We start from the raw sequence: 25,625 nt of genomic DNA, 5'->3' as shown, positions 1-25,625 counted from the left end.
TTTGTCGTTTTGCCACGAAGTCGGTTTGCTCCTTCTTCATCTATTGGTATTTTTCTTTGTCTTCAACTGCTACAAAACCAAATTTCATTATTAAAAGCAAATCAAAATCAGTTTTAAAGAATATCTTCATCTTTTTCTTTCAGTTCGCGAACTCTCCCTCGAACTTCGGTGGATAGATGCTCGGTCTGGTCATCTCGTGTGCTTGGTTCGACAGTTAGTCCTCCTGAAGCGAACCCGCTCTGATACCAATTGTAGGATCACTGACGGCCGACTAGAGAGGGTGAATATCCCTGCAAAATTGAAACAAACCTTTCTCGATCTTTATAGCTTAGAAACCATCAACACTTGCATAAACAAAGTAAATGACTAAAAACAAGAGGCACGAAAGGGTTACTTAATTACAACCGGGGAGATTGTTAATCCAAGGAAGTTAGAGCTCAGTAAACAATCTCCTTTAGGTGGAAAAGTCTCTTACAGCAGTTGAAGCACTCAATTACAGAACTAAACAAAACTAGAATGAATTACAAGTGTTGTTTTGAACCTCTGGGACCAAGGCTGCATTTATAGCTTTGATTGAGGCACCTGGAAGGGTTCCAGGCGCTTGGAGGGGGATAAAATTTTATCACCATCGTAAGAGATCGCGTTTGATGCGATCCGGATAAGGACCCTGGTCCTGGTGCCCGAACAAAGAAAGTCAACATCCTGTTGACTTTAAGTCCCGGTCTTCCGTTCCGATTTTGCTAGCCTTGGTTCGGGTCTTCCGCTCTGGCTCTGCTCGCTTGGGTGATCTCGGCTATCCATATTAGGGCTCACCCGAACCCAACTTCCGGCCTTCGAGCAGTCTTCCACTCCGACTTCTCATCTCTCAAAAACGTCGCGCACCTTCTTCTCGTCCACTGCGTACTCTTCCGCAACACCTCATCCCTCGAATGCACCAAGCCCGTCGGCTCTCTCCTGTGTCGTCCTTCTCGCTAGCTACGTCTGTCGCTCGACTTCCTGTGCTCCTAAGTTCCTACACACTTAGATAAAGGGGTTAAAAATCAACAAGACCTAATCTGACTTAGTTAATTACATCAAAACTACCACGGGATACTTACATCTATCTCTGGAGCTAATCATATATAAGTTGGCAAAGACGACTGTGCTCGCCCCAGCGCTTCTGCCAACCCATCTTGTAATCACCAGTTAGCCTCATTAACTAGCTATTTGGGTGACCGGTCTGACCTCATGAAATTTTTGCACTGGCCACCAGGTTCGTAATTATATATAAAAGATGATAAACCCAATTAGCCTCATTGAATATCCCTAGGGTAACTAGCCCGGTCCCACAGAAGTTTCCTACCTACCGCCAGGATAAATTGGGAAGTGCGCGCGATGACCAACCTAATAGCCCAGCATCCTTTGGTTGCGCACCCCATTTGGAGAAAAAATTTCTACAAATAGTTGTAGCTAGGGATCGAACTGCGGATGTTTGGGTGACAATTTAGATGTCCTACTGCGCCACCATAGTCCCCGGGACTAGTATATATATACCGTGGGACCGGACAGGTCACCCAAGAGATAGTTAATATATATATATATATATATATATATATATATATATATATATTAAAAGTCCAATATCCTTTGGTTGCGTGCTCCTATGAAGGAAAATTATTTACAAATATGTCATAACTAAAAATTGAACTACACATATTTAGATGATAATCTGAATATCTTATCATAATATCATATCCGGGATAAAGGAGGAGGAGATGAAGTTTAATAGCTTAATTAATTTGACCACTAGTTCATATATAATTAAAATACAATTCGAATTCAAATTCTGACTTGTACATAAATTATATTATGAAACAGGAAGAAAAAGATTATTTTGTTCCTTTGGCTTAAGTTTTTTTTTTTTTTTTTTTGAACTTTCAAATTCTGAAGTTTTATATGCATGGTTTTCAGGGCCGGCTCAAGGCATAGGCCATTAAGACCTATGCCTAGGGCCCCAATTTTAATGGGGCCCATTGATTAATTAATTAAAGATATTTAAAAAATTAAATTAGCATCATTAATATTAATTAATTATAAATGTCTTGCTAATTCATTAATGACACCTTATCAATTAATTCATTATCGATTCCACTTCCTATTTATAACTTGTACTTATCTTTATTTTCTCATTAATTGTCTACCATAATTTTATATGAGATTTTATTCTACCTTAAATATAATTCATTTTTAAATTGACATATTTCTTTCTTTTTTTATTATTACTCCGATTCTCATTTTATTTTACAATTAGTAATACTATTCTTATAAAACCTAATGAATTCTTTTCTTCTCAATATTTCTTAAAAATCTTAATAGTTCTATCATCAGTGCATTGTGCCCTTTTCTTTTTTCATCAGCGATTTTGCATGTTTCTCCTTCCTCACCGATGATACTCGCAGAGAACGTTCTTCTCTTCCTTTGCCGATAATATTTCTTTCTCGCTCTTTCTTTTTATTTCTCGATAATAATATGAATTAGAGATTTTTTTATCATAAAATACAAAGTAAAATGCATTAGCAAAAATAAATTTTTTAAAATTAAAATTAATAAAATCTATTTGACATTCTAACTAAAAAGATTAAATAATTTAATAATTTTATTAATAAAAAATAAAAATATTATCAAAATACCCATCAGAAAACTAAATTTTATATAAAAAATTATCTTTTTTTAAAAAATAATATTTAATTCTTTTTTATAACTAATTTTAAAAATATTTTTTTTAATTATTATTTTCGGTCCCAAATCTAAATGAAAAATGTTAAAAAAAATTAAAAATATATTAAAAAATTTTGTTTTTTAATTTTTTTTGCCTAGGGCCTCAAGGAATCTTGAGACGGCCCTGATGATTTTTTAGTCGGTTCTTCATGGCCCATCCAAATGGCTTTGGCCTTTGGCTCGCCATTTGTACCATTTGTCTTGATCAAATTCTAGCTATCTAGTTTTGGATAAATAATGAATATTATAATTTTGATTTTTTTTTCCCCCACTTCTTGTCAGTGAATTTTTAAGGTTTTGGTTGTGCATGAAAGGCTTTTAATTAGTTGTTAAAGCCTTAAAGTAAAAACAAATTAGTAATCATATATTATTATATTTTCTGAACAAATCAACATTAATTCAAGGTTGAAGATGGAATTAGATGCGTATAAGTTAATGACTCTGTGACAAGTATTCCTATGACTAAGTTTTTCTTGTTAAGTCCATTTCTAAGCTAAGGTTTATCTCTAATCCATCTTAGAAAAATGTGTGTGATTGGACTTTTGCCAAATCAAAATTTTCAGACCTTGGAATAATCTACTACAAAGTAATTAGCGTTATAATTAATGTATTCATATATAATTCACCATGTCTTCTTATTAACATGTTATCGAAAAAAAAACCATTAATTAAAAATGGCTTGTCTATGACGGTGCTACCTAAACCTCGGCTCCTTGTACGCAAAGGTGAAAATTCTTCTACCGTGTGAGACGATCCGTTTAGCAAAAGGCCTATCTTCGGTGAATAAAAATTAACCTTAGTAGCTTTAGAAGGGTATAGCTTGACCTTTGTCTTCCAAAGTCATATAGTGTTGAGGAGCTTATTCTTTATTCACTTTAGATAAAGCAATTACCCAAGGCGAAACTATCAGTGAGAAAAATACTTGTTATTGTATACAACTTTGAAGCTACTTGTGCATGAAGAATAGACATATTTGGCATAGAGAGTGAACACTTGGAATATCTGTAATTATACAACTGAATTTACATCATGAAAGCTACGTACATAGTGCTCTTTGCTTTCTTGTTTCAATACATTAATCAAATGCAAGAACCATGTGGCTTTGCTTTCACTTCATGGTGGATTTGATGATGACAAAGGAAGCATCTTGTTTCAAACTTTTCTTCTTTTGTTTTTTTAGATTGTAATTTGCTTTCATATTTACTTGAAGGAGAAATTTGGCATAACGGTAAAATTACTATCATGTGATATTATATCACGGGTTCAAATTACAAAAACATCTTGTAATGCAGGATAAAATTACATATAATAATAAGGCTAGTACCACAGTTATCCTTCTCATCTCATGATACTGAAACCATACAAAAAAGATTCCATGTTGGACTTTACATCATGTTGCACTACAAACACCACAACCTATTAGCAAGTTGGCCGGCCTATTGACTGACCTAATTTGATTTCCATCACACTTTCAATACAATAATCATTATTCGAAACTAGCATGCTATTTGAGGCAAGCTAAGGCCTCCTGAGTTGAAACCTTTCGACTCACTTAGACGATATCAATAATCTTGGTCCTAACTCCACACACCTGACAAGCAAATGAGCAGATTGGCCATGAGCGTACTTTTGCCATCCACCTCATTAAACCTAAAGTGAGCACAAGATTCAAAGAAGTAATAAAATTGAGTAAGCTTCAAGTTAAGGAGTTGCAAGTCAAAGTTTTCTTTTTGCGTGTATAGATGCGTTTCGTTCATGTCACTGGAAAGTTTAAAACGAAACATGTGTTATAATTGAGACCTGCTATCGTGGAACATGTTTACGGATGCAATTAAGGCTGACTTAAAGGGCTTGGTCGGTGACTTGTTGTGGTTTGGTCCTGCGCCAATTGTCATAATCAAACTAAAGGAGCAGACAAAAAGGAGAAAAGAGTTGATTTTGATGTATTTGTTGCATGGCATGAATTGGATCATAGAGATTAATGAATTATGTTTCCTACAAGGCCAAAGAGAGAAGATTTCACTGAGTTCAAATAATCATGATCTTGGTCAAAAATAACAATGATAAGCATTAGAATACAATTTTGTATCTGTTTGTTTGGGTAAAGTGAGCATATAGAGATCAGAGATGTAGTATTAAACATCAATCAAACTATGGCTTAGGTGAATCTATGACAACTGAACTACGACTGACCAATATTATTACTTCCACTAACGCTATAATTTTACTCAAATAAGTCTTCAAAGCATTGTCATGCAAGTGGAACATAATCGACTCTGCAATCTTCATATCTGAGACCGAAAACAATGAACTTTTGCTCCAAGGTGAAAATTACAACAAAAAAGAGAAAAAAAAAATTAAAGTGTGAAAGATGAGATGGCAGAAAAAAAAAAGAATCAATTAGGTCAGTCAATATCCATTGGCAAAGAAAAAGATCCATCAATATCCCTCGACTTTATGTAACTCATAATCTGTCCTGGTAATTCAGCAAGAAGTGTCTGAATCACTGATATCTCACCACCTGCATGATAATGGATTAATGAACAATCAGAATTTATCCACGTCTGGTTTATGGAAATTGCTTTATGAAGAGAGTAGAAATATCCTTGCGGCTTCTGCTTGGCGTTGCAGGATCCAGCAAGATATGTTAATAATGTTCAGAATGAGACAAAAAAAAAAAAAAGGAATGAGTGATGACATTTTTGGCATTCCACAAATAAAAAATGGACTCTTGCTGTACAATAGTGAATGAACACTTCTCAGTACAGAATTTTATCCATTTGTATTGAGAAAGTGTGCAAACACAATATTTCAATCAACATCAGTTGTTTAAGACTACATCATTTAATATTTACTGACTAATTAAAATTATTAACAACAATTCAAAAACAAGGGTCTGAATTATTCGTTATAAACTTCTCTGGTGCACCACCAATAATTAGAGTTTCACAGGCTTCCATAAAGTATGTGAATGAGTATCCATGATTCCATGTATCATTCAAAGTTTGAAAAAGAAATTGGTACGTCTACAAATTTTCAGGTTTTCATACGAGACATTCTTGGACATTAATCTGGGGTTAATAGAAATTAAGATCTACCAAAGCCTGTGGGTTGTACTAGTTTTCTATTTTAAAAAGATTATCACGTGAGTTGTAATAGTTACAAGTATATTCCCTTTTACTTCAAAGAACCAGAAACAAAACAAATTAGTTCATCTGTAAAGAAATATCTAATAAAGGCAGGTTGAAATAATGTCAGTGAAATGAGAGACTGAAGTTCCAAGCAAATGGTATTGGAAACATAACAATGCATACTTTTCACATCACGCATAGCAGCAAACTGCACTATAGCTCGTGATGCAACTCTCCCAGTCAAGCTCTCTATTCGCTCACCTTTATCTGCATCTAGCGTCTGGAAAGAATGAACATGTAAGGATAATGATTGAGAAACAGAAATTTCACAATGATCATTAGCAATCTTTGCAAAGAAAGCCAAGAATGTTTGTTTACCATTATCAGTTAATCATAATATAAGACGGTGTTTAAACTAATCAAACAGAGAAATTCTAAAGATAAGTGGATGTTTAGATCTCTGAAAACCACCTCCATCTCTTTGAAATCAGCCCCGCCAACTCCAACGATGAGAATTGACAAAGGTAAATCAGAAGCCTTTACCAATGCATCTTTAGTCTCCTGCAAATCAGTAATCACACCATCCTGGAGAAACATTTTGCAGTATAAAAATACAATCACAACAATTTGGATAAAAAAATATTTAAAGTTACATACTGTGACTATCAGCAATACAAAGTACTTTTTTTCACCATTACTCAGTGACTGCCCAGCAATTTGTGCAGCGGCATTAATTACATGGCCAAAAAGGGTAGGGCCGGCCAATGATACATTCCGTAGAGCGCTTATATAAGCTGACATTATACCTTGAATACCTTCTACCTGAATAATTAAATATGATCAAGATCTGGGACAACATTCCAAGGTGATACAGCAACAACTTTAGACTTTAGCTATGAACAGAATAGAACCCCATAATACAGCAAAATCTAACAAAACAGAGTGTAAAACAGATAATAGATTTTTCTTAACAAATCAGGTTGTTGGAGCACCTCAGGCTGATAAGTGCTTCCGTTTAGGTTAAAACAATGAGAAACAGGACCATCAATAGGCCTTGCTCCAAAGCCCCAGGCAGGAAAGCGTTTATGCGCATCATAATGCATCAATACCTCTCCAACTTCTAGGATTGCCTGCAAGTACAAAAGGCAAAGTACTGCATCTCTTCTAAAGCAATGAAGGTGGCAAAGAGACTAAAACAATATTGAAATTCATAAAATATTGGCTCACTCTCTGATAAGCATTTGGCCGACCTGAGGGGTCAATGTAGTGCAACGAATCAGGTAGGCGCGGATTTCCATTTGAGGCTGACAGAAAAGAAATCTGTCAGATTACACAGATTTCAAACTGTTGCTAGGTCAAATTAACAATTATAAAATAGAAGCTATCTCCATCAGGTGACACAACTAATATATCCATACCTGTGAAATCAATTGCAACCATCAGATTCAGTTCACATCCTTCCGAGATATAATCCAAGAAAGTTTTACTTTTGGATCGTGAAAATTGTTCCACAAAAATCTGGCTTTTCAACACCTGTATGAAATAATGAGAATCAAATAGAGAAATTATTGTGTAACTAGCATCTAGAAAGCAAAAAAACCATCAAAGTCATCATAGTTTCAAGAACAACCTTTCCTCACCTTATCCTCATTATCATGAGGTAGAACGAGACTCTCCCCATGACGATTTTGGTGAAGCTTTTCTAGTTCAGCTAATGATTTAACAACCTTTCTGTCAGGAATAAAAATAGATTAAATCTTCTACTGCTATCATGAAGATCTAATTATTCTAACAATCATTTAACCGTCATGTAATAAAAAACACTATATTGGTGTAACTACAAACAAGCATGCCTTTTATATTGATAAGGATGAGAAAATGAGAGAGAGAAACAGAAGAGCAACTTCACATGAAGAGGTTGATAATACATTACCCAATCAGATCATGTTTGCCAGTGCTGCTGAAATTAAAACACTCAATAATGAGAGGGTTTTCCTGCAAAAAGCTCTAACAAAATGAGACAGCAAAAAGAGAAATAATAATAATAATAATAATAATAATAATAGAAGAATAATAACACACAGATCAGTACTTCACTAAAAGTTTGTTGAAGATTCACAATAATTGGTTTCCACATTGGATTGCGATCATTCTTTTTCACTTCGGTCTTGCAAATTGGTGTAAGTACTCCATCCTCAGTTCTAGAAATCAACAAGAAAGGGTCCTTTGACAATCAATGAAAGAAGCATCAGTAGATATCAAACATCTCCCATGAACTGATTTTCAAAAGTGATAAGATGCTTACACTTTTTGAGAAGAGATCTTTGTTTTCCAACTCCGAACAGCGTAACACTATTTCTATAATAGATTTTGCGCCAAGACACTCTTCAACATGAACATTTAGCTTGCCTGAAGTTCTGAGATGAGTCCTATTCTTTTCTGTCTGGTCAAGATGTAGTGTTACTGATCGAGTGGGTTTAGCAACTACCTGTAAGAAATGAAATACTTTAGCTTAATTCATTTAACGAAAGTATTATAAGTGGTGATGGAAAGTTAGAGTTGTGTGCATTCACATACTTTTAACATTTATAGACAAGAGGATAGACTTACTCCACTACAGATTATTGGTCGATTTGATTACTCAGGTTATGGAACAAGATGCAATTAGGTATCAATTACCACACAGCTGGCGTCCTTCTTTGATGATAAAACAAACTGTTTAAAGTTAAAGTGTTCCAAAAAAACTAAATAAAATAAGGAATAAAAAGAGGAGAGCATCATACAATCAAGCTACGCCAATAAGAACTTAAGTTTTTATTATTCAATATTAGATTAAATCTATTTTTTATTTTTCTTCAGTTTCTCTACACTCAGAGGCTCAGAGCAAACAATCACCTTCATGCCTTTTAGATGCAACAGTTACATTTTATCAGAAATTATTTACACTTTGTATCAATGCGTTGAAAATACTAACTTAAATTTCCACACTAATTTAATGAGGATAGTCATAAATAATAGCCTGATAACTAGAAGAAACAACACAGAAAATCTTATGTCATCCATACTCATCCAGAACAGTGTTCACAATATCATACCTCAGAGAGAAGACAACTTGCTTCGCCTAGAAGTTGTTGCTCTTCCAACTTAAGCATCTGAATGGAATGAAAAAACTCATAACATACTATTTTTAAGTATCAACTAGAAAGAAATAGCTGATAACAGATTGCACTAAAAAAAATCATATATATGAACTTAATTAGTGCTAGAGCAATTTAGTTGTCCAAGTATTTTGTAGTGGAACTGAGCAACACTAAGAATTTCAATAACCGAAACTAATAATTGCTTTATTATGTGTGTTGTTCAAATAGGCTAAATTTTGTATTGACTGGAGTGGTCACGTAAGATCATACCAAAGCTGGAAAAAATGAACAATAAAAACTACTTATCCTTTGTGATGCTTTTGCTATTGTCACATTTTGGTCATCTCACAAATTTTGACTAGACTAAAAAAACAATAAATAGCAGAGAAAAGAAATATACAAATAGCAAAATATATGCACTTGGTAATCCTTAAGAAAACTGACAAATACAGAATTAAATATATCTTACTGTTAACATATCTACTGTAAGATTTTATGTCTCTAACTGCAAAAGTAATTCTCGATTGTGGTATCCAAAAACCCAATCATTACCTTCTCTGGTACATGATGAAACTGTGAGTCAATGTCAAAAATGTGAAACCTGTAAAAATATTTGTATGCAGATGTCAAGAGCTAAAATAATTATGAAAAAATTATATAATACTCAGGTGGAAAAAAAAAACTGTATAGTAATTTGGATCATAGTTTCCTAAAATTATACTGACAGTTAAAGAAACTTACACTACATGTTGCGGAACCTCAAATTCAAAGTTCATGATAACCTTTCCATTCCATGCTGGATTTACTGTATTTAGTACCACTTCAGTCCGACCAATCTCTACAAGATTCCCATCTTTTTGTTTGGCATAAACAACAGCTAAAGGATCACACTATAGAACAGGTTAGATTCAGGAAGATTTACAATTTATCTTCTAAATAACAAATGCTGAAATATTAATCATTAGTAAAAGAAGCACAATGGTTTTTGCAGATCCATAAAAACAACAATAAAATCCAAACTATGAAAACCAATAAAATCTGTCATGAAATACTAAAATTAATAACATTTGACATGTCACTTCTATACCACAAGATTTAATCAGTGTATCAGAAATACAGAGATATATAAAGCTAGCTGCAATTTTGAAGCATAAAGAACAGGCTTGTGCTAATAACTAAAGAATTTTCTAGATCAAAAAGATGAGAAAAAGAGAGAAACAGATGGCAAAGTCAACCTAAATATACATACACACAAGTATGTATTATGTATTAAGCAAAGGGAATCAGTAGTTTAAGATGAAGAACCACAATTGCTTCTCTTAAAGTGCAAAACAGCATTTTGATTACCATGCTGACAGGAAGTCATCAAATCAAAAAAGGGAAAAACATTTAAGCACAAAAAAAGAGTGGTGAACATGGATTTATAAGTCATTCCATTGCATAATGTCAAGCAGATGTTATTTACTTAATTTTCAAAAGTCAAGATGGTAAATTCTAACTTTTAGGAAAGTTAACATACCTGTGGCAGTGCATCAGAGTCACTCAAGTTTGAAGCAGATAGAGACAGCTGTTAACCATGTTGTTGAGAAAAGTTTCATTAGTCTTTAGACACAAAACAATAAATCAATCTTACTTGCAAGGAATTAACATGGTAATGACTATTAGATGACGATTGATTAGATAACTGATTATTTGGAAAACCACTTGATGCAATCCAAGATTTGGGGATAAATTTAGGGCTTCCTTTAGATATTTTGAGTTTTAAATTTCTACAATTCTATTGAATTTGAATAATTGTTTTAAATGTTTAAAGTTGTTTAGATTTTTAGACAATATTAGAATTTTTTAGGAGAATCTGGGTTGCTATTTTACAAGTAATTTGTCTTATTTCAAGCCTATATATATATATATATATATATATATATATAAAATAGGATCCCGTTTATTTGATTAGGTTTTCAGTTTAGATTCTCGTTAAGCTTCCACCTCACTAAAATGTTCTACTTTATACCTAGGGTTGTAAACGAGCCGAGCCAAGCCGAGCTTTGGAGTGTTCAAGCTTGTTTGATAAGGTAACTGAGCCGAGCCGAGCTTAAAATGAACCAAGCTTTTGAAATGATTGTTCAAGCTTGGCTAGGTTTATTTTTTATGAGTTTGAGCTTGTTTGAAGCTTGGCTTGAGCTTGGTTCGTTTAGATGTTATCGAACTCTCAATTCAAGCTTGGCTTGAGCTTGGTTCGAGCTTGGTTCGAGCTAGATGTTATCGAGCTCTTAATTCAAGCTTGTTTGATTGTTTGAAACTTTTAGTTGTTTGATTAGTTATTGAGCTTGATAATTTAAATTTATTTTATTTTATTTTATTTAACATATTGAAAAGAGTTTTATCATATGTGCTCAAGCTTGTTTATTTAGCTTATTGAGCTTTTCAAGCTTGTTTGTTTAATTAATCTTGTGTATATTGAACGAACATAAACAAGCTCTTACCAAACCGAACACCAAACTTGTTCACGAACGCTTGGTTCATTTACAACCCTATTTATACCATTATTTTCAAAGCTTTATCATATCTGGATAATTCTAGGGTTTAGGGTAGCATATCTGGATAATTCTAGGAAGCTGATTATCACAAAGCTTCCCAGCTCTCTAGAAACATAGAAGTTGGCTAGGGAGGAAGTGTGTGCAAGAAGCGCGTGTCAAGCAAATAAGAAGAGCTCACAAGTATATAGAACAAGAATGAGTTAAAAGTACACGATATACTCGTTCGTGAGAGTTGTAGCATATGTGTGCTTTGTAAACAAGGAGATGTTGGAGCTGAGAGCCCCAAGAAGCATGTGGGTGAAGAAGTCTTCAGATATAGCAGAATTGGAAAGAGATTGGATTAACAGGCACTTGAAGAAATGAAGTGTTGACCAAAGGCATGACATGGCACCATCCAAGAGGAGGAAGAGAAGGCAAGGTTGATATATTCTAAAAGTTGACACTATAGATACAAGGTATAGATCTTAAGAAGAAGGTTGTAGAACTACCCATGCTTAGTTGCAACCAATTCAAACAATGGTGTCCAACAGACGGAAGAGGGATCTTTGCAATGTCAAAACTGTTGGAAGGATCTTTGTAATGCACCTAGAACTTGGCAAATCTTAAAAATGTAAGAAAGAAATGCGAGCAAGCAAGTACAAAGGGGCAAGAGGTAATTTCTCCACCACTAGAGACAAGTATTTAGGGTTTTGAATTTCTTTAGTGATACAGTGCATTGGTATTTGAAAGAGATTACAAGTGATTCCTTGTGTTTTGAATTTCTTTATTCCCACATGGCGGGTTTAAGGGAAGGAATTTTGGCCTAATTTTTTTAATTAATCAATATTTTAAAAGCATCATTACCCTTCTTCAAGCCTTTTTTTTAAAGAGTTAAATTCCTTGATACAACCTTTAAACAAAATTTTCTTACTATATTATGGCTTCCTGATTCATTCATTTTTTTTACAAGAAAAAAAATGAGAGAAATAGTTTTTCTTTCTCTTGCTTTGAGGCTTCTTGCGAAGAGTTAAAGACCACTTTCATTTTTTCATTTTGAAGTGCACGTACACAACACTTGTTGGTTGTCAGATCCAAAGAGTAGTTTGCAAAATTCATTGCATCATGGGAAAGTGATATTTCTCTAATAATCTTTCAAACTTTCATTTTGCAATCTTTTTTTTAGTATTATGATATTATCTATTATATGCATTTAACCTTTCCTAGTGGGTTTTAGGATTTGTGCTGAAGCGCATCTCTGTTATATTCTGCTTTAATTTACAGAGAATTCAATGAAAAGATAAGATTCAAAATAATCAAAATGAAAGTAAATAGTTGGGACTAACACAGTTTGGTAACGGTTATGTTAATCAATACTGGTTCTCAGTTTGCAGTCAGTGGGATATTATCTTTGAATTTGAACTCCAACTTCAAATTCAGAATCCAAGGATAAAGTGAAAAATAATTTTAGTTCACAAGTTTACTCTTGCTCTTTGCTCGTTTTCACAAGGAATAGTTTCTTATCAAAGCGAACTTGCTTGCACTGTCTGATTTCAGATTCCAATTATTGCAACTCGCTTTCATCCGCAATTGATTTCCATGTTTCCCACCCCAATTATACATCATGTTGGGCATAATTAGATAATAATATTTCGCAATAGTTTTAACTCAAGCACAGTGAACAACCTATCGAGGCTGCATTGCCTACTACAGTGTCGAGATCTACTGACAAAACATGAAAAAACATCTCGAAACAGTACTACTTTGATATCAAAAGGAGATAAAACTACTGATTTGAAACATCTCTTTTTCTTCCCTATCCAATCTCAACGATCCTCAAGTCACAGAGATTCGAAACAACAAAGAAAGAAGAGAGGGGTTGCGATCTAGGGTTGTAAGCTGAGAGATCTAGGCGGGAGCACCAACCTCGATCTGGGTGAAAGGAATACGGGATCCTCGAAACGTGGGAAAGATGTCTGAGGTACCGACTGCGCCGGCGCTATTCATCCCGGCGCCAACAGCGGCGCCATAGCCCGGGCGCAGGCCGTGGCCATCTTCGGAGAAGCAGTTTCCCATGGGACGAAATCCACCCTGTCTGAGAGCGAGGAGGAGGAGGAGGAAAAGGGGCGGAATAAGGCACTTCCTACGGCGACGACGCTAGCAGAGCAGGGGAAGAAGCATTCAGAAGAGACGAAGAACTAGCAGCGGAAGCAGGAGTGGGACAGCAAGCGCAGGAAAGAGAGCGGACAAATGGTGGCACTATTGGGTGAAGATTACATGCGGCATTTGGTACACAGTTCACTATTTACGCCACTTATTTTCTTCGTTGTAAGTGGTCCCACTGTCTCCTGTCACGGGATTCGATTTGGGAAGTCAGAACGAGAGTGTGGAAACAGCAGTTTCCAGACAAATCATTGACTTGGACCAACTGAGGGACGGTTATGATTACAGATATGCAATCAACCTTTTTCTTAAAGTTATTTACCAACTTCTGCCACTGCCTGTCATAGTGCACCGTCCTGATTGGATGCGGGCCGTCAATCCTTCTTTTGCCCGAATTATAAAGTGATCTAAGGGTGCAACAAAAAATCACTATTGAAAGTGTATTAATATCACAATGTTTTTATTATGTTTATTTTTGTTCAGAGGTCTCAAGATATATATTCAACTATATTCCTGAGTAAGTTAAGTAAAAGCAATTCCAATAGAATGAAAAGCAAAAACTTCAAGGCAAAATGACACAAGAATCTGGGCATTTAACATGAAATGGACAGCGATCTAAAAGATTCATATGGACCAGCAGACATCAAGGCAAACAATGTTTATTGAATCAAGAATCTTTGTTCTTGTGATTTCATCACATATAATACAAATAATAATTATGCGGAGCAATTGGTGATATCGTTCATCTCAAACGACTCAATACTATCAATCCCATAGTACAATACAGATAAATAAATCACGAAAAATATTTTATCTTATATTAATAGTCATTTGCATAAGAAAAATCAAACCCTCAACGAGGTATTTTATAACAATTATACCTACTAGCTAACAGGACAGGACAGGGCAGAACGATGGCAAACTGCCAGCTGAGGAAATTTCTGGCAAAAAATATTGATGATCATGCTTGACCACACTTTCGCAAACATGCTACTCCCTCTTCCTGGTATTCTTGCCTCGTTATCCAGAATTTAGGTGCATCCTGCACAATACCAACTTCTCAGCAGTAGGTTGTATAAATAAAATTTATTGACCAGGTGAAAATGAGTTCAATGCAACGTATTAATGCTAACTTAAAACAATTTTTGTGGGTCATGCAGAAAGTTTAAGTGAATCATATAAATTAGGGTCTAAGATCATCTCCAATCCATCATCAAAACACTAAATTTGATATAAATTAGCACCAAAATGCTTCAATCTATACTTCAAATTCCACACTAAATATGGTGTTGCACTATTCACGACACCATATTTAATGCCGAAGAAAATTTTTATTTTTTAATTTTATTATATAATTAATAAATCAAATGTAATTAATTTATAATTATTATTTTCTTTGTCTTTACTGGATATTTAAATGTAATTATTATTTATTATAAATTTAAATTAAGGGTATTTAGTAGCATATTTAAATTTTATTATGTATATTTATAAGGATTTAATTTATTAAAATTAGTATTTTTAATTTATTTAACATTTTAATTATAATTACATATATAAATTATATCACTAATTTCATAAAAAATACAATAAAAATATTGTATTTTCAATTAAGTGTTCTTGTTTATTTTAAATAAAAAATAGTAAAATATTTTATCCTAATTGGGTGTGATTTTATAATATATTTATTCATGAATCATTATGCAATAAAATTAAAAATAAAACTTATAATTTTTTATATATATTAGTTGGATGTGGAATTTTAAAAAAATTAATCTAACAAATATTTATGAAGTATTAATTTTAAATATAATAATTATCATATAAAACTATAAATAAATTTAAATGTAGGTTGATAATTAAATTATGAATAAGAAAAAGAGAAAATTATGTTTTCAGTCCTATAACTTGCATCTTTTTTAATTTTAGTCCTGTCATAAGTTAATTTACGTTCTTAGTCCTGTAACTTGTAATATTTTTCAATTTCAGTCTTTTTCCTCCAAAATTAAAATTTTTCAACGGAAAATGTCTAGTTTATGGTTGGAATATAAAAAGCACATGGATCATAAAAAATCAAAATCCCCAAATTCAATTTACAACTCATCATTTTCCGTTAAAAAATTTTAATTTTAGAGGAAAAAAGACTAAAATTGAAAAATATTACAAGTTATAGGACTAAAAATGTAAATTGACTCATAACAGGACTAAAATTGAAAAAAATGTAAGTTAAAGGACTAAAAACGTAATTTTCTCTAAGAAAAATAGAATATTTTAAAGAATATTCTTTTTTGGTATGATATGGTATGGATGAGTTGGAGTTGAAATAGTGTTTGGTGCTAAAATTATACCATTTTGGTGTGAAAATTACACCTAATATGGTGTTATTTTGGTATGAAAATTACACAAAGAAAACAGAGGAAAAGAAAGGAAATGGAGGAAGAAGATTAGAGAAACCCAGAAAGAGGAGGAAGAAAAATGGGGAAATGGAGAAAGAGGAAGAAGATGATAATTAAGAGGGGAAAGACCAGATAGAAATAAAATGACATTTCGAAAGACAAAAAATGATTGGGCATGCAGTCAGCTCTCCAAATACCTATCTCAATTTAATTTGCAAGAGGATCCAAAATTAAACAATTACAAAAGTTTGTGTATGACATCGCAAAATTTCTTTCCTAAACACAATCGAAATACAGTACATTGTTAGCCCTATTGCCCAGGTCGACATTGAAGGAAGAAAATGCCATCTAACTTTTAAAGACTATTATAGCAAGGTCAAGAATCACAGAATCTGAGAACTATCTGTTGGTTCCAAGTATAGATATAGACACATCAGTCAGACCCCCAGAGTCAGCCCAGATGCATTAGAATGTTGCATAATGCATATGTATTGAATATGTTAAACACTCTATTCGTATTTAAGGGCTCAACCACACTATGCTATTGTGATCAAAGTTAATATGAGCCTGAATGGCCTACAAAATTTGTATAGTTAAGGCATTGCAATGAAAACAGAGGACTGAAAAGCGAGTGATTGAATTGTGGTAAAATGTGACATGAGGCAAGTTTGATTTCCATACATCAACTAAATTGTGAAACAAAGCAGCTTAGAGAACTTCCTGTATGGCAAATTGACAATGTTTATGATTATGACGACTATAGATTTTGTAGGTTTGGATAGCATGAAATACAATCGAAAAGTAAACTGTAAATGACTTACATGGATCTCCGGATGAAGTCGCTGATATACCGTCGAAGACGTCGCTGCTGCTGTCATCAGAAGATCACCACACGGAACCTCCTCGAACTTTTTCACGAACCAAATCTCAGTCTCTGGACGTTCTCCAACGCTCGACCAAATCACCTCACAGCTTCGCTTGCCCCTTTTTTATTACCTTCGCATCACCTTTTGCTGCGCCTCTTATTTCCATTTCTTAGACGCTCCTCTTATAGGAAGGTTGAGGAAGACGAAGGGGAAAGGACGTCCCTTCATCTCCTTGGCGTTTGCAGCAATGAGAGAGACACCCCCTTTCGTCTCCTGTAATACCCAACATTTCCCACTCGCCCAAGTTAATTCATAAGGTTATACGGTTATATAGACCATGTCAGTCACATAGACTATAAGGTGATTATGTCACGAAGACCAGAGCAAAATTAGTCACAAAGACCAAATAAGTCACGTAGACTTTATGAGGATCAAGTCACGAAGACCAGAGCAAAATTAATTAATCACAAAGACCAAATAAGAACATCCATTCCATATATTAGGGAAAATGGTTCGTGTGACAGCAAACACATTGAGCATTCAACTGCTAAGAAGATTGTCACACCTTACTTAACTGCTCTATAGAATGAATCAGAGACATAAATATTCATAGAACGAATCAGAGACATAAACGACTTGCCTTTATTCCAGATTAAATTATTTACATCATTATGAACATCTCTAATCCCTCATATTGACTATATGTCAAGAGCATGTTCAGCATCTCCAATCAAACAAATTATTCACAATTATATTTTATGTACTGAACTAAAAATGTAACTGATACTAGTAAATAAATGTCACAGATGTAAATCAATCTTAATCTTCATTTTTAGGTAGAATATATTCATTCTAATCAGTCGCTTTCCTAGTTATGCTCCATAAACCGAATCATCCATAGCCAATAGGAAACATGCTAAAGTAGTAGACACTTATCAAACTTCAAGTAGACAGCTAGATAGTCACTTAGGGTAAGATTGAGATTAACTTATAATCTCAAGGGTCTCACATAGTAGAGAAGCATGGATTCATTCTCCTACTACCCTTCTTGTCGCCATAACACATGTGGTATGAATCACATGCTACGATGTTATTCTCTTTACTAAAAAGAGTGCATATTTTTCTCAAATTTAACATCGTACAGAGTTTGATCTAGACATACCTAATGTCTAATCCTGAATTCAACATATGAATTCTAATATGACCTTTAAGCAGATTCAGTAAATGGTGGGTGCATTTACTCCAATCATTACACAAATGATCTCATCTTGACATAATTATTAAGGCGACCTTAACTTATGGATATGTCTCTATTCATAGCTATATAAGCTATCCATAAGCAACAGTCTTACCTCTATTCGTACTTAACAAATAGAGATGATTGTCCATGTGAGTGGACCAATCTCAATCTGCTAACATGCTTATCGAGACTTTTACTCGAATGTAACAAAGATATATACACTGAATAGATCATGACATTTTCATTTATCAAAATGTCTTTACAATTAGTATTCTTCGAAGTCCCAAAGACTTTACATGTCCATGAAATGACTCTTTAGTCAATGACTTAGTAAAAGGAGCAGCAAGCATATTTTGTGTAGGGATGTACTCAAGAATTATCTTTTTCTTGACAACAATATCCCTTACAAGATTATATTTAATTTCTATATGCTTGTCTTTGCTGTGATATTTGGGATAATTGGAAAAAGCTATCGCAGCTTGACTGTCACAGTACACAGTAACATGACTCCCACTATCCTCAGCAATCTTCAGATGCTTCAGGAACCTTCTTAGCTAGACAACCTCTTGCACAACCATTGCACAAGCCACATACTCAGCTTCCATTATTGACAAGGCTATACAAGCCTGCTTCTTGCTGTTCCATGAGATGACGTCACTATTCAGCAAGAAGACATAGCCAGATGTGGATTTTCTGTCATCAAGGTCCCTTGCCCAATCTGCATCTGTGTAGTCACTTAGGCTCATTTCTGATCCTTAGAAGCAGAAGCAATAATTCGTTGTTCCTTTGAGATATCTGAATATCCTCTTCACCGCTTTCCAGTGTCTCGATCCTGGATTTGACTGGAAATGACTAACTAAGCCAACAACATAACTTATATCAGGACGAGTACACAACATAGTGTACATCAAACTACCAATGACACTGGCATATGGTTTTTTCTTCATCTCAGCTATTTTCTCAGGAGTTTTGGGATACATACTTTTACTCAAAATAGTACCTTTCGCTATAGGCGTCTGTTCAATGTTGCAATATGACATATTGAAGTGTTGTAACATCTTAGTGATATAAGCTTCTTGAGACAAACTCAAAAGTCTTTTTGATCGGTCTCTAATGATCTTCACTCCTAAGATATACTCTGCTTCTCCCATATCTATTATGTTAAATTGTGATGAAAGCCAGGATTTGACTTCTACTACACACTTTATGTCGCTTCCAGCTATTAGCATATCATCAACATATAATGATAAAATGACAAACTTTCCGTAGGTAAACACAATGATCCTCATTAATCATTTCGAAACCATAAGACAATATTACTTTATTAAATCTTATGTTCCATTGTCTTGACGCTTGCTTTAGCCCATATATAGACTTCCTAAGTCTACATACTCTTTTCTCTTGGCCTTCAGCAACATAACTTTCTAGTTGTACCATATAGATTTTTTTGTTAAGATTACCATTAAGAAAGTCATTTTTACATCCATCTGATGTAATTCCATGTCAAATTGTGCTACTATAGCTAGGATGACATGTATTGACACAAACTTCACAACTGGGGAGAATGTTTTTTCAAAGTCAATATCCTCCATTTGGGTATATCCTTTTGCAACTAATCGAGCTTTGTATCGATTAATAGATCTATCTGCTTTCCTTTTTTACTTTGAGAATCCACTTATTCCTAATAGTCTTTCGGCCCGGAGGAAGATCGACTAAATCCCAAACTTGATTCTTTCTCACTGACTCCATTTCTTCATCCATTGCAACTTTCCATTCTTTTCTAACTGAGCATCTCAAAGCTTCCTCAACTATTCGAGGTTCCTCATCATCAACTGGGAGAACCATCAAAGCCTCATTCTCAATCTCAAACCTTCTCCGAGGAATAATCTGATGACTACTTTTTCGAAGGTTAGACTGTTAAGAAACTGACTCATTCAGTGTCAAATTACTCCCACTCGGTTGACTAGATTCAGGTATCTCCTGATCTGTTGATAAAGGAACATTATCCTCCTCCTTTATCTCATATAGAGGAATTGTTTTATCAACTTCACCTCATGTCGGGAACTCAGTTTCAAGAAAAGTAGCATCTCTTGACTCTATTTCAGATATGGTTCCATCTTGTCGCTCACCAATAAAAACATAACCCTTGGAAGTCTCAGAGTACCTTATAAAGATATACTTCTTACCTCTGGGTCATAATTTTCCATGTTCGTGAGTCTTATCATGATCGTAGGCAGCTGACCCCCAAGGTCTCAGATTATTTAAATCCGATTTTCTGCTTGTCCAACATTCATGTGGAGTAGATGAAACTGACTTTGAAAACACTTTGTTAAGTATATAGGCCGCAACTAATAATGCATCTCTCCAATAGGAGATTGGTAAATTAGCCTGCGTCATCATAGACCTAACCATTTCAAGAAGATTCCTATTTCTTTCAACAACCCCATTTTGCTATGGAGTTTCAGGGATAGTTAGCTGTCTAATAATCCCTTTCTTATTACACATTATCTTGAACTGATCAAACAAATATTCACCTCCACGGTCAGTGCGCAAGGTTTTAACCTTACGTTCCAATTGATTCTAAACTTCGTTCAAGTAACGAATAAAGTAATCCAATGTTTCAGATTTGTGAGAAATCAAATACACATGACCAAAACGCGTGAAGTTATCAATAAATGTAATGAAATAAGAACTTCCATTTCTTGCCTTCATATTCATTGGATCACAAATATCTGAATGAATTAATTGCAATGGTGATTCAGTCATAATAGCCTTACCAAATGGTTTCTTAGTCGTCTTTCCAGCAAGACAATGCTCACATATAGACAAGTTAATCTTAGCATGAGTCCCTAAAAGGCCCTCCTTAACTAATCTATTCATTCGTTCTTGCCCTATATGTCCTAGCCTAACATGCCAAATTTCATTATTAACATCAGTATTACTAGTAAGAACAATGTTTGAAAAACAACCATCATTATTATTTGGTTCTACATCAAAAATCATAAAATCATTTGTTACATAACCATACCCAATTAACACAGAGTTAATTCAAAGTTCCACACAATGGCTATAAAAATTTACATTGTAACCTAAATCAAGAAGACAAATTACGAAAACTAGATTCCGTCGAATCTCAAGAGCATACAGGGCATCATGTAGAAATAAGATACGCCCACCACATAGCTTGAGCTTGCAAGTGCCAATGCCTTTGACTTCAATTCTTGCATTATTTCCTACATATATCCTTTTGTTGCCAGCTGGTACCCGATGATACTCCACATATGTAGTTCGATCATGTGCTATGTGGTTCGTTGCTCCTGAATCTACAATCCACAAAGGATATGAATCAGTTAACAACACTGTACTTGTAATATATTGCTCGTGGAAAGAAGATAACAATGGACCTACCTTTTTAGGCTCAGTACAATCCCGAGCAAAATGTCCCTTCTTGCCACAGTTGAAGCAGGTTAACTTTCTCATAGGTCTTTGTCCATATCTCTTTCCTTTCTTCTTGATTTGGTTTTTCGCAGCAACAACATTAGCCTCCTTTCCTTTTCCCTTTCCTTTCTTAAACCATCTTTTCTTATTCTTGGAACTAGAACCTTCAGCTATAAAAGCTTGACCAGAAATCCTTGTGAATTCAATCCTCTCTGCCTCAAGTTCTACATGACGAGAGACATCAGTGAAAGTCTTGATACTCTCACTATGGGTCATATTCTGTTTCATCGTTTCCCAAGAATCAGGAAGGGAATGGATAACTGCTTGAACTTGTTGTTCATCAGTCAACGCATGACCAGCAGTCTTAAGCTCTCGAATCATGTTACCCATCTCCCTGAGATGTTGGGCCATGGTAACATTCGAGCGCTTTTTATAGCTATCAAACTTGATAGTTAGCTGATGGAGCTTACTCAGACTGACTCCACTGTACTTCTCTCTAAAGGCTGTCTAGACAGCATGAGCAGATGGTAATGACTCATACACAAATACCAGGTCATCCACCATTGAACTAATCAATATACCCTTAGTAATGGAGTCCTTCCTTTTCCATGCCTTATAGGCATCCAGGTCACATCTGTGTTGTGCTGTAGAACCATCAACCAGTTCCTCCATGAATTGATTTACAACCTCTAGAACTTTTTGTTCCTCAAGAACATATTGTATCTTGAGGTGTCAGATTTTGTAGTTATCCCCATATAATTTCTCACCCTTATTGAGTTCAGCTATGATATTTTTAGTTGCCATGATCTACATAAATAAACACATTATTTATTATTTCAGTGTAATTCATATATGTGCAATTATTTATTAACTCAGTGTAAATTAGAGTTAGTTTACAAAATCAAGTGATAACATTGTTTCCACTCATCATTTGTATGTTCTAATCTAATCAACATTGATCAATCATATTACACATATCCATCTAATGAACGAATCATTATTAAAATGAACTAATCATTTTTCATATGAACTAATCATATGGATATATGAACGAATCATATTCACATGAACTAATCATGACATGAAATGAACTAATAATTTCCAAGTTTGTTAACATATAACATAACTTTTCATTACATAATTCTATTCGTACATAACGACACAAATTATTACATGACTCAAAAACTAGATGAGCTAACACTGTTCGTACATAACGACAGTAAACAGAACACTAGTAACATAGATAAGCTAGCACCACTCCCACAAAGATAAATACTAGAGCAATGGGTAATTGCATCCCATTTATCCCGGATTCTATGATGGGTGGTTCAACCTTAGATGTATCCATCAGATTCATTTCTGGATCTTCTACACACTCTTGAGGATCCTCCTTTGATTCTTCGGGGTCCATCTCTAGATCCTCCTCGGGATCCATTTCTGGATCCTCCTTAAAATCTTCAGGATCTATTTTTGAATCCTCTTTAAATTCTTTAGGTTCATCTCCGGATCATCCTCAGATTCTGCGGGATTTGGATCCTCCTCTAAATCTTCAGAATCCATTTCTGGATCCTCCTCAGATTCTTCGAGGTCCATTTCTTCGGGATCTGGATCCTCTTCAGATTCTTCAGGACCCCATTCCAAATGAAGTAACTCCCTACACATCTCTGAATATAAGATGCGTCCATCAGAATCATCCCAAAGTTGGAATGCTATTTGCCTTAGATGTTCCGATAATAAATAAACCAGAGACCATCTTCTTTCTTTTTCCTGGACTGGATACCCTTCTTGCTTGAGATTCCAGAACAACCAATCAAGTTGACCAATAAGCCTATCGACTCCGTGATCCGGGTCATATTCCAGCTTCTTGATCTCCTCCCATAGCTCATGTTGTCGTTCATAGCGATAAGCCATCGTGTATATCGTTCTTTGTATCTGGAACAAAATCGACAAACCAGTAACAAAAACTGGTCAAATTCAATTCCCACATATAGAACAAAATATACAGAATGCACAAGCAATTAAGAAAAACAAATTTCCTTATTTTGGGGAGTCTCATGTGACTGACATATTGGATCTGTCGATCAGGAATCCAGATCTTAAGCTTAGTTTATTGTCCTTATTATAACTAATCTAATTAGAGAGGGATTTCTGACCTATGTTCTGTTATTATTTAAGCTCATTTGAGTCAATTTCAGACTTATTGATCAAACTCAGGTCTGTTTGATTCGTTTAATTGTCTATTGGATTAAGTCAGACTCATTAGAACAAATCTAATTTTTTTTATGATCAAATTTGACACAACAGAACTAATACGGTCATATTTGATCAATCCAACTTCTGTAATCAAGATCATCCTAATTAATTCAATAATAAATTGAGCTGGTTAAACCAACAAATAATTTGAACCAGTTTTAGGTATCATTGAATCAAATTGATCTACTTAAATAAATTAATAATTTAAATCAGACCTGGGTTTGATCGGACAAGTTGGTCTGGTTCCATTTTCAATAAATTAAATCATAAATTAATTAAATATTTATTTATTTATTAATTAAATACATATGAATTTAATTAATCAATAAATATATCTAATTAATTTATACCAACTGCTCAGTATGTTTGTTTTTTTTTAAAAAAAAACTTTCCAATAAAAAAACGTTTCGAATTTTTATTTCATCAAAACGTTTCGTTTTTTTCACTGTACTCCCTCAAAACGAAACACTGTTCATTCCTTCTTCAATCGATTAATGAATCGATTAAGTCAATTTTTTTTTTCTGTTCGATCGATTCAAGAATCGATTAAATCGTTGTGCGCAATTTTGAATCGATTGAAATAAAATTTCTATCGATTCAATTCAATTAAATCGATTAACTAATCGATTCAATTGATGAACAATGCTCACTGTTCATCTTCTTCGCGACAGAAAAGAAAAAAAAAATGCGAGATTTTCTCATGCTGATTTTCATGTTTTCAAAACTATGCTCTGATACCATTGCATATTCGGATAGCATGAAATACAATCGCAAAGTAAACTGTAAATGGCTTACATGGATCTCCTGATGAACTCGCTGAAGATATCGTCGAAGATGCTGCTGTCGCCGAGAAGATCACCACACAGAACCTCTTCGAATTTTTTCACGAACCAAATCCTAGCCTTTGGACGTTCTCCAACGCTCGACAAAATCACCTCACAGCTTCGCTTGCCTCTTTTTGATCACCTTCGCATCACCTTCTGTTGTGCCTCTTATTTCCATTGCTTGGACGCTCCTCTTATAGGAAGGTTGAGCAAGACGAAGGAGAAAGGACGTCCTTTCGTCTCCTTGGCATTTGCAGCAAAGAAACGTTTGCAGCAACGAGAGAGACGACCCCTTTCATCTCCTGTAACACCCAACAGATTTATAAGAGGCAAATAGGTTCCTAGCCATAAACAAACATATTGCAGTTATTATGTTACAGTAGGTGATGGAAAGAATTTAATACTTCTCTTTTGAGAGATCGCAACTTATCAACAAATCACCTGTCACTGAACCTGGAACATCACCATCTATAGTTTTCAGTACAGTAGTAACATATTTGTGATTTTATTAAATCTGAGTATAAATGAAATGTTTTAAACACTTTTAACAGTGAGAAAGCGCAAAATAATAGTGAGATCAATGAAATACAAAATAATAATACCATTCATAAAACCGGCCCAGTCTGCAATAGGTAAGCCATTTACATCATGCTACCAAACAACTTATTTTTATTCAGCTAAATGCAATGAGAATCTTTTCTATTTATTAAGTAGGACTTGCTTTTCTCAACCTCAAATTTCTTGATAAATGTCCATTTTACTGATTAGAGTTTCTTTGACCAAGATGTTACTTATTTCTTCACAATTTTAATCAAACATAAAAGGACCAAATATTTATGGATAAGCAAACAGGAAATATTGCAGATATTTGAAACAATATATTCCAAAATACTCCTTTGTCCAA

At 34.3% G+C, this 25,625-nt stretch overlaps 1 protein-coding gene across 3 annotated transcripts; it reads right to left on the bottom strand.

Annotated features, from left to right (window-relative positions):
- Positions 1-5,019: 5,019 nt before the first annotated feature.
- On the bottom strand, positions 5,020-13,785 carry LOC121971668 (protein BONZAI 1-like). Of its 3 annotated transcripts, none has more exons than XM_042523038.1 (16): positions 13,468-13,785; positions 10,548-10,595; positions 9,770-9,918; positions 9,581-9,629; positions 8,984-9,040; positions 8,194-8,376; positions 7,981-8,112; positions 7,822-7,883; positions 7,529-7,619; positions 7,307-7,421; positions 7,116-7,192; positions 6,881-7,018; positions 6,546-6,710; positions 6,360-6,449; positions 6,072-6,168; positions 5,020-5,278 (listed from the first exon to the last, which is right to left on the bottom strand). In XM_042523038.1, the coding sequence occupies exons 1-16, from the start codon at positions 13,615-13,617 to the stop codon at positions 5,163-5,165; spliced, it is 1,719 nt and encodes a 572-aa protein (XP_042378972.1). In that variant the 5' UTR covers positions 13,618-13,785; the 3' UTR covers positions 5,020-5,162. The 3 variants fall into 3 exon arrangements, with proteins under 3 accessions (XP_042378972.1, XP_042378971.1, XP_042378973.1); XM_042523037.1 differs by having other exon boundaries at positions 6,360-6,473; positions 13,468-13,781; XM_042523039.1 differs by having other exon boundaries at positions 6,360-6,473; positions 9,770-9,905; positions 13,468-13,551.
- Positions 13,786-25,625: the final 11,840 nt, after the last annotated feature.

Source organism: Zingiber officinale, chromosome 4A (genome assembly GCF_018446385.1).
Source record: "Zingiber officinale cultivar Zhangliang chromosome 4A, Zo_v1.1, whole genome shotgun sequence".
In the NCBI taxonomy this organism is placed as follows: Eukaryota; Viridiplantae; Streptophyta; class Magnoliopsida; order Zingiberales; family Zingiberaceae; genus Zingiber; species Zingiber officinale.
Note: the sequence above shows the minus strand (reverse complement) of the source record. Positions and strands in the feature narration are given on the sequence as shown.

What these genes read in the sequence shown, in the direction of transcription:
- LOC121971668 (XM_042523037.1), bottom strand. Translation starts at nt 13,617, where the DNA reads ATGGGAAACTGCTTCTCCGAAGATGGCCACGGCCTGCGCCCGGGCTAT. An exon ending in TTCATCATGTACCAGAGAAG is followed by an intron (nt 9,041 to 9,580) that starts GTAATGATTGGG and finishes CATTCCATTCAG; the next exon opens with ATGCTTAAGTTGGAAGAGCA. An exon ending in CTCATGATAATGAGGATAAG is followed by an intron (nt 7,422 to 7,528) that starts GTGAGGAAAGGT and finishes TATTTCATACAG; the next exon opens with GTGTTGAAAAGCCAGATTTT.